General features: G+C 41.8%; 2 protein-coding genes across 2 annotated transcripts; both read right to left on the bottom strand.

Moving 5' to 3' along the window:
- Positions 1-1634: 1634 nt before the first annotated feature.
- LOC117150616 (tektin-4) lies at positions 1635-3733 on the bottom strand. Its single transcript, XM_033317586.1, has 3 exons — positions 3374-3733; positions 3007-3281; positions 1635-2941 (listed from the first exon to the last, which is right to left on the bottom strand). The coding sequence occupies exons 1-3, from the start codon at positions 3731-3733 to the stop codon at positions 1819-1821; spliced, it is 1758 nt and encodes a 585-aa protein (XP_033173477.1). The 3' UTR covers positions 1635-1818.
- A 242-nt stretch (positions 3734-3975) lies between these two features.
- Positions 3976-5494, bottom strand: LOC117150618. Its single transcript, XM_033317587.1, has 2 exons — positions 5394-5494; positions 3976-5342 (listed from the first exon to the last, which is right to left on the bottom strand). Exons 1-2 carry the CDS (start codon positions 5395-5397, stop codon positions 4129-4131), a joined length of 1218 nt encoding a protein of 405 aa, XP_033173478.1. The 5' UTR covers positions 5398-5494; the 3' UTR covers positions 3976-4128.
- Positions 5495-10098: the final 4604 nt, after the last annotated feature.

Raw genomic sequence — 10098 nt, 5'->3', positions numbered from 1 at the left:
TTGACTGCGATAACCACACGCTGTGATTTTTACCGGCATTACGAAATATTAACAGCATACGGCAAAAATAAGAAAAACGAGTTTTCCTTTTTAAGACAACCAGCTACTGAAGGAGAAGGGAAAATTTGAGTAATGGCTGTTTGATGCCCCTGAGACTTGCTTTGTGGTAATGGACTTGTCTTGGAAATTTCTGTTAGTTGCAAGCCTGAAGTTCAAATTACTTGTGGTAGAACACAGCAGTTCAAATTTGTTTAGGTAATTCCAGAGAACAACATGTTGATAAAGAGGCTAGTGAGCAGATATCAAATAAATACGCACATGTGCAAAAATAAATGTTGGCTATGTTTGTGATTCATAAGTAATTTTTTAATTCTATTGAAATATTTTTCAACAAAAACCATTTTGATAAATAAATAATTAAGAATGATTTGTATGTATGTGGCCATGAAAAATTCAAACTATATTTTGCGATGTTGATGATGCAACTAAATATATAAGAATGAAACACTTTTGTCCGGTTTTCGTTTACTAAACCAACAAGTTTGCCTAACAATTAAAATAAAGCCATATATATTATCGCATATTCAGATCAATCATATACTGTCCTTGACCTTGACAATTCCATCTGGAAGTGTTTTTCCCTAAAGCATCAACCCTTTTTGGCAAGCTTTGGCATCAACCCATGGTAGCATTGGCCAATATGAAAAACAACACGTTTCCAGGCAATAAATCTTGGACGGCGAAGGTTTTCCACGTATGCGGAAGGAAGGAAAACTCCAGAGACTAGACCAGGAACACATGCAACTCAAGACAGACAGGAGACGCGTCGCATTCAGGGTATCTATTTTATTCATGTGCATTTAAAAGAATAGTATCGCTGTGACCCTTGGAAATAGTAGACAATTATGGCAACCAAATTTGTAAAAGAGAAAATATCCTGAATAAGCCAAAACGTTTTCCATTTTCAATTGGAAATTCCAGCACGCCGTCCTCTGTTTGCTCCGTAATTTATTGGCTTCCCTGCAAAATTGTTTCCCAACACCTCGAGCGAGGGTATTTGGCCAAACTGTCCCTATATTTGCCGCTCCACGGAAGGCAAACATTAACGAATGTTCAAGCACCTCCGTATCAATATCAGTCCGCTGCCACGCCCCCTTTTCCATCCCATTCGTGTATCTCTAAATTGAGTACGTGTTGTTCTAGCTGTTGAACGTGTTTCGGTAAGTACTTGGGCCAACACGTATGTGAGTGTGTTTGGTTGGATGTGCGTGTGTGTGTGTGTGTAGGGCGCCGGGAAGTTGGCAACATATTTCTTTCAGTTATATGGTTTTCCAAACGTGTCTGATTGCCCTCTAATGGCATTTTATTGCATTTATTAAAAAGAACTTAAGGCTAATACCAAAATCAGGCAATTAGATGCTTAAGTGGTCTTGCTTGAAAAGCCTTAAACACCTAAGGGAATCCAAATACATTACCGACAGTAATAAATAAAACAAATGTTTAAAAAAAGAAAATTAACGTTTGCTTATCGTGTTATTTTATACACATTCTGATAAGTCGGACAATTAACCATAGCAGTCAATATCTAAAACTAATTTTGGGCCAATTGAAATATAACGATCTATATAAATATATATGCGTATACTGAACAGCTTTTCATTTATTCAAAAATTTATTCACTTGCAAATTTTGAATGTGAGTCAGACAATAATCGTAAAAGCTTTCTCGTTAAAAGCAGCACTGGGTAATTTAGATATCTTTTCAAATTGTGTGTTTAAACTCAAAAATTTTGACATAATAACATGTGATCAGTCCCCTCTAAGAGACGGCAGCACCACTCAGGGTATTAGCCGAAGGATAATACGATCGCATGAGCATACAACGCTCCCGATCGATGAAGAGACTGCGCCTCTTCAGCATAATCTCCCGTTCGAGACGCGCACGGGAATTGACCAGATCCGTCTTGACCCGCTCCGCCTCCTCCAGTTCATGAAGTAGGGCTGAAACACTGCTTTGGATGGTGTGCACCCCATCGATGAGCTCCTGCTGGGCCAAATCGCGGCAGTTCTCCACATTTGGCCGATAACTGCGGTTGTCCATGCGCGTTTGGGCAACCTTCATGGAGGCATCGAAGGAGTTAATGCGACGCTTCATCTGCTCAATGCGGTTCTCCACATCGGCCGTGCCCTGCAGGATATTCTTGAGATCATTCTCGAACCGTTGCACCGCCTCTTGGGTGCAGTTGATCCTGGAGGTCAATGCCTTTTCAACGACATCGGCCTGTGTGCGAATATCTCTGGCCGCGTTCATTAGTGTCGAGTTCAAAGTGTTTCGCAGGGCCACCGACTTAAGGCGACACTTTTCGCATTCGTCCAGGGTCTCCATGCTGAAGTGTTCCCAGTACTTTTCAGAAGCTTGTTCCGGTGGCTGGCGAACGGCTCCCGGTCGGAACATGATCGTCCTGGAGCAGTTATTTAACCCAGTATTTAGGGTATCAATCTCGTAGGACTCCTTCTTGTCACTCCAGTCGTATTCCAGTCGCTGCCTAGCCGTTCGATTCTCAACCTGCTGCGAATTGAAGTCATCCAGTGTTTTCATCAATAACCTTCGGATTTCAGCTATAAGGGCCAACTCGTTGACCAGCTCCTCTTCCACCTGGTCGCGAACCAACTCGGTATCTGGTCGTGTGGCCCTCTTCTCAATGCACTCCTTGGCTATGGATTCGGGTACGCCCAAAACCACCATGGATTTCCGCAGCTTAATACGCTCCACTTCCATAGTGGATATCTCATCGGCCATCGCCTTGATGGCGTTCTCCAAAGTATTCTTCCACTTGCCAATCAACTGCGAACGGATCCTAAGTTTGTCGGTGGTTTCCTTTTGCGACTTGTCCACCAGGGCGGAGAGCCTTAGGAATTCTGTGGTCGAACTGAAGCGGTTTCTGTGGATTGGATTTCAGAGTTTAGCGGTTCAGTAAGTGTAGTTCCTGATATTCTGTATTCTTACTTATCCGCCCTGCCCAAGCTTGCGTTGACGACCTGCACAGTCTCGTGGTTCCTGGTCCGCCATTCATTTGGGCTGTATCGGGTGATCGAATAGCGGTCCACAACGGGTCTCGTTCCCGTTATGCCGGCCATGGGGCTCCAATCCACTTTTCCCGATGCCCAAGGACCAATCGGACCCATGGGCATCAGCTGGTCCTTGTGAGGCAGCTCATCGCCCTGTTGAGGCAAGTAGCATGGTGGATTCCGCAAGTCATCTGCTTCGGGGTCCATGGAACGCTGGGCGGAAAGAAAGCATATGTTTTAATCAACTATGATCTAATGGTTAAGCCAAGTTTATATACGAAAAAGTATCATTTAACTCAGCTCACCGCAAACTGAACTTCCTCCATTCTGAGTGGCTTGTTCGATTGCTTGTACTGTTCAGCTCGCATGTCGGCCAATTGCATCTGCTGTTGGTCAACTCCCGCTTGGAGATCCGCCTGTAGCTTCTGATGCTCTTGGGCAGAACCCATAATATTTTGGACCAGGTGCTGTTGGGCGGCCTCATCGGGGTGAGGAGTCAAGGCTACCAGAGCGGGCTGTGGAGGCTTTTTCAGTCGGTGGGATGGAGGTTCCGTCGGAAGGGGACAGATTAGCGGAGCCGGGCAAGCAGATCCCGGATTCAACTCAATCGTCCTGCCCTTACACTCTGGATTTACATCCGGCGATTTCTTCTCCAAGCAATTCATTATTGCTCAACTTACGACTAACTTGTGAAAATATCAAAATATCACGTGGATTGTAAAGTATACGAATGACTTTCGTTTAGTGTTGGGCACAGACTAAAATTGAAAATTTTGGACGATTGTTTGAAGGGCGCAAACAAAGAAATGGGTTGCTGGGGTGCCTGATTGTTGAGTTCAGTTTATTGGCAACGGTTACTATATTGTATTTTCGAATATGAATGGCGTGCCATTTAAATTTTCAGTACATTGTTTTTATTGTATTCAATTCAATTAACACTCAAATACAAACTAAAATAAACTATATTCTAAATGGGTCCTTCCCGAATGTATTTATAGGATTATCTGGCCAAAAATCACTTAAAATTTGGAAAACACTCATTACCTAATTAGGAATCAACCTATCCCTTTGCCATGTTCTGGAAAAACATAATGGAGAACTCTAGGACATTGCTGGGCTTGTACCGCAACAGATTGAGCACATAATCCTGCATAAAATCGGCCAGCTGTGAATTGCTGCTCAGATAGCTGGTGGCATTCTCGTAATTGAGGGCTTTGAGCTCCCGGAACTTGCGAGAAAGCTGTTCGTTTTGGCGCCACATCAGTTCCAATTTGGGCAGGATGGGTTCCTTTCTCTTCGGTGGCATGCAGGCGGCATGCAAAAGGTAGTTATAGCCGCGCCAATAATGCAAAACAATCCGGCCCTCAGGAGTCATGAAAGTCTCGGCCACATCCTGAAGCTCATCGTTGAAGCACTGCTGCGTGAAGATGTGCACGACATTCTTGTATGTGCGATAGAAAATGCGCACCTCCTTGCGCTCCTTGGAAACAACCAGATTGCACCGAAGGACCCGGCCATACAAATTCATTGTGTAGTACTCGAAGTCGCCCACAAAATTGTTGCACACCAGGTGTCGCATCAGCAGCATGATCCCGCCGTCCAGGACGAACACATGATCACGATCCTTGATGTCGATGCGAGCCTTGAAGCGCTGCACTTCCTCGTTGATTTTGGTTTCGCGAATGGCGGTTAGCATCAAATCGGCATGGTTTCGCAACTCCAGCGTCTTCTCCACCCGAGTATTGTCGATTCGGTCGAACTCCGATCTCTTCTCGCAGATGAGAAGGAACTTGTCATCGTACTTTCCCTTTAACTGGTGTCCACATTCCGTCATACCCTTGCCCTTCTTCATTTTGCTGCTGCTGAAGATCACATAGCCATCGAAGGATTCCTCCACATTCAAACAGAAGCGTCCAATCTGCTCAAGTTCCCGCTCAAAGAAGATTTTTAGATTTTCATTTAACTTGCAGTTTGTATTCCGCAGCTTCGATATGAACAACTGTTCCTTGAAAATGATCGCCTGTTTGGTGGGCATAAACTGCTTGGGATTGATGCCCCAGTCGCACACCTTGTACTGATCGTCCGAGGGCTCAATCGGTCTCAATAGCGCCGAGATGATACTCGACACACTGATCTCGTCCTGGGCATCCAGCTGGTCCAGCTCCTCGCAGGCATCGTTGGCGGCACGCTTCTTGTTTGGATCACGAAACTGCTCCATGTCACAGGTCACGAAGAGCGGCGGATCCAGCCGCATATCCTGGTTTCCTTGAGCATCTGCAGGGTTGTGTTGTTTAATATATTCCTCCTAATTTATGTAATTCTTACCCATTCTTCGGATTTTACAGTCTAATTTTTGTGTTTCTAAGTTTAGCTTCCCAAAATTTCCTAGTTAATGCGAGTGTTCGCAGTAAAAGTTGAAAGCCAAAGCTAGGCTGACTGATTTATTATTAATATTATTTTTAAGGCATTTGTAAAAATAAAATACTCCTGTAAAACAGTAGTAACTGTTTCAGATTAAAAAAATAAGAATAAAAAATGTTAAATCATTTGCGGTTGTCTTTTAAAAAACTTGTATATTTTCTCCATATTCAACACAAAACTTTGTGTTTTGATTACGCCTGTTGTTGTGACGGCCAAGAACTTGCCTCGGCAATTAGTCGGAGCGTCTAAGTAACGCTCTCCGGGAACTTCTTGAAGTGAGCAACTTTGGAGTGGCCCCGGGGTGCAATGATGCCATCGAAATTGGCGCTGCAACAAGCGGCGAAACAAAGAGTAGAAAGCCTGACATGGTCCTCAACTAATTGCAAGGCCAACAGCTCTTCAGACGACTTAAAGAGCGACAAACAGCGACAAGTGTAAGTAAGGCCAAGAGGACGAATGTAAGTTGGTGCCTCCATGGCCGGCAAACAAAAAGGGTCGCAGGACGAAGGACATGCTCCACGTTGTTGGCTCATTAAAAGGCAAGGAGCGTGTGCGAATATAAACAGTTAAAGGTGAACACACACATACACGCACACGGCCCCAGTTAAAGGAGGCATAAAGGGTTAACAATAAATAAAATGACCGGCCTTCGAGACCGAGCAATATTAAATTTGTTATTAAGCTTGTAATTATTTGCTGAGCCGGAAATGTAGGCATCTGCCTGCTGCCGCTGCTTCATTTTAACAGCGCGAATTACGCCCGATGAAAATGAAAATATAAATAAATTATGCAAAAGACAAAGACAATGCGCTCCTTTTTTATTCCTTTCACTGCTTTCCATTCAGGCTGGAGATCTCTCGTTGTCCGCTTATTTCACAGTCAAGTAAACTTTGAAAGAGAGGATACTCGAAAGGACAAAGGAGGTCCAAGGTCCTGAGGCGAGGACCGGAGTCTTGAGTTCTTCGGCTGCACTGAACAAATAAAGGCGATCGCGATTCGTATGCTGTACTAAGTCGATATATGTTAAATATTTAAGCTATTCAAAAATGTAATAACATTTCATAAAGACAGTATTATCATTATTGTTATTATCATAATTTTAACATTTGTTTTCGAATCGAAAAGATACTGCATTGAAATTTCATAAATATTTTAAAAACATTATATTAATCAAGCTATTTTGCAAATTAAGCATATTCTTTCAGTGCATTTATTTACGCTGGAATTCTCATTAATTTGTTATGCATTTCTCTCTACGCGTAAATTAACTACAATTGTTTCTGTGCGACGTCCACTTACATTTAATCTTTGTCTTCATCTGCACACACTTTTCATTCGTTTGGGCCATTCATTGCGCATTCATTTCAGGCCTCGTTCATTTCCTCTGCATTTGTTTTGCATTTCTCGTCATTGTTCGCCCTTTAACCTGCCCATAGCCCACTGCCCCGCCCCCTGAGTGCTAAAATAAATCAAATGTACGAATGTGTGTGTGTGTGTGGGTCCAAAGAGGAGCTGACACAAAAAAAAAAAAAAGAAAAGGAGCTGAACAGAAAAAAACAACTAAAAAAGCGAAAACAAATCTTAAATGAAAATTGTAACCGCTGCGGCTGTGCAAAAAGCCATTGGGAAACCGTTGGGAATGAGAAAAACTGCGCGGGGGGATGCGGGAAAATGGAGCGACGGGCGAGGAAAACTGTTGGTAATCTCCAGGCCCACATGTATCGGGCTTGTGGGTTTTGGATTGCGGATTGGGTGGCGGTGGGGGCTTAAGGGTCAGTAATAAATGTCATGATATGAAATTTATTTACGCGCTGCGAAAAACCAAAGCAAAGGAATGCAATAACAACAGAGCCAAGGACCAAGTACCAAGAACAAGAATCGGAAGGACAATACGCATACACTAACACACACACACACTTACTGCACGCCTTGGCCAAATCGCAAAAGACAATTAAAATGGAATGCCAAAGAAGAATGCCGAAGGGCCAAAACGAATGATACAAAACCTTGATTCAAACTTGGCCATTGATAGGGGAAATAATTGCCAAGCGCAGTAGAAACCATATTTCACAAACATTTTGTCACATCAAGAATATTATGATTAGCCCAAGAAAAAGTTGGACACTCTTAATATAAAAATCAAGAAAAAATAATACAAAAATACTTGAGCCCATTTTATAGGTCATTTCATAAGCGAAGAAGGCTTAATAATATTTAAGCATAAAATATCATGTCAATAAAAAATAACTACTACTATCACATTCTTATATTAGCAATTATTTATAGTTTTAATGGAGATGACTGCTTAAATATTTTAAAACTAAAATATTAAATACCCCATTTTCATTGGTATTTGAAAGTATAAGTCAGCTAAATGAAAAGACAAAATGGAGGACCGCCTGAGATTTCCTTGACATCGTCCTTCACACACACACCCGCAATTACACACGAGACACGCAACAAGAGCCAAGCAAATAAAAGCTCAGCTTCAGTGCTGATAGCAAAGTAAATAATACAGATTCTCGCAATTTTTCTGTAATTAACACATGCCCCATTCAAACGAGAAAATGGGGGAAACACCTTCAAAGTCACACATGCCATATATCATACATGTACATATCTCGCTCGCTTGGACTGAAAGTTGAGGGGGCTGGCAAAAAGGACTCCCGTACTGCTGGAGGCACGAAACCTGAAACCTGGTTTCTGGCAAAGGGGTGAGGTTAGGGGTTATGGGGTGGATCGGGTGGATCGGGCGGTACTCGCTTAGGAGGTTCTCGGTTAACACATAAAGCACAAAAGTGTTGTCAGCTCGCATGGCATTTTTATGAGCTGTTCATGTGAAAGGACATGCAAGCCATCTCCTTGTTATGTTAGTGTTTTGCACATGTCAAGTTTAAGTGGCACAACTCCCAGTCAAATTGGCATGTTTCGCTTATTGCAATTTGGACCGGAAATGAGTAATAAAATTAGTTAATTCGATAATCAGACGATAAAGGAAAACGGTAAGCAAAATGACAGTGAATTTAATTTTACGTAAATAATTTATACAGTTGATTCAGAGTTATCGAAATTAACATCACCATATTTAGTCCGCAACTTTCTACGGTTTTGTAAATAACACAACAGCTTTATTACATAAAATGCAAATTATTTTGAAATTTAATTTCGTTATACAATCCAAGTGCGTATTGTCAAGTACAGTCAGTCCATGTTTTTCCCTTCTGCCGTTTTGCATTGACAAGCAAACAAACCCCGAAACTCGGAAAAACTGCAGTGAAAACGAAAAACTTGGGGCAAGGTGCTGTATTGTTGGTGTTGTGTTGTGGTAACAGGTGTGTTGGAAAAGCTGAAAAACAAGCGAAACGCGCCGAGCGCAAAGTCTGTGGAAAAAGTTGATTGTTGTCTGGTTTTGTTTCATTTTAGAATAATTTTAATTCTTTTCCTTTTCATTTTGAAGTTTTACCCACAAATTTGCTCTATTATTATTCCTGTATTTGTAAAATCCTATTTACATTGAATATTATTCTGAAAATATGGTAAATCACTCGCTTTGTTTATAGATTTTAAGCTAGATGGGTGAAAAGTTTTATTTGCCTGGCAAGCTGGCTAACAATAACCAAATTCAACGCAAGCATTTATGAAAAGTTCAATATAAATAATAAGCCTCAGCCATTTTCGAGTTAACAAAACCAAACAAAAGCCCCGAAATGCATCAGTACTTTTAAGAGATTCTTACCAAGTGCAAAATGCTGCCAGGCAGCGTCAATCAATTTCGAAACTTTTTTAATTAGCTCACAACGAACGTGTAATTGACTGCAAAAGGGATCAAAAAACGGTGAACAATAAATAATATTTAAATGTAAAGTCTTAAAAGAGTACAACGCTCATAAAGAACTTTTACAGGTAAGCCAATTAAAATATTAAAAGCGCGAAAGGGTATAAGAGTCCGTGATAGGTGTGATAGGTTATGAAGTTTAATGCAATGTAATGAATTATTTATAGTCATCAAGGACACGCAGAGTTTGTCAGTTCCTAAGAGTATCGTGGGTTCTAAATATATTTTCCGAACTTGTTCCAAAGCCTTTTAATAGTTGCAGAAAGGAGACGCGATGAATAGCGCTTCTCCAATTAAACTCATAAATATGTACCACCATTCCATTTATTTCGTTCACCACCAAAGTTCTTTAAAAAACTGTTTGCAAAAGTGTAAAGTGAAAGCAAATATATTTGCAGGCGCATAAAAAAGCCATGAAAACTGGCGAGTGACATGTGAAAGGAGTGGAAGGATGTGCATGTGGATATGGACGAGGATGTGGATGTGGCGCAGGATAGCTGCCAGGCAGTTGGGCGTAAACCACTCAAAGGCGCAAATAAATACACCGCCCGCATATAGAAGGTGGGCGAGAGGTCCTTTGTTTGCCCCGCTGTGTATATGTTTGTGTAGGCTCACGTATGCCCCTGAATGTGTGTGTTAATTTGCCAACAAAGACACGTACACACAGGCAAACAGCGTTTAAGAGATTTGCCAAAAGAGAAAGTTCGCACCTGAAAGACATCCCAGCGCTAAAGTGTTTACCTTGTCATTGCTATTAATTTGTTCGCGCTACAT

The sequence above is a fragment of the Drosophila mauritiana genome, chromosome 2L (assembly GCF_004382145.1).
Source record: "Drosophila mauritiana strain mau12 chromosome 2L, ASM438214v1, whole genome shotgun sequence".
NCBI classification, from domain to species: Eukaryota; Metazoa; Arthropoda; class Insecta; order Diptera; family Drosophilidae; genus Drosophila; species Drosophila mauritiana.
Note: the sequence above shows the minus strand (reverse complement) of the source record. Positions and strands in the feature narration are given on the sequence as shown.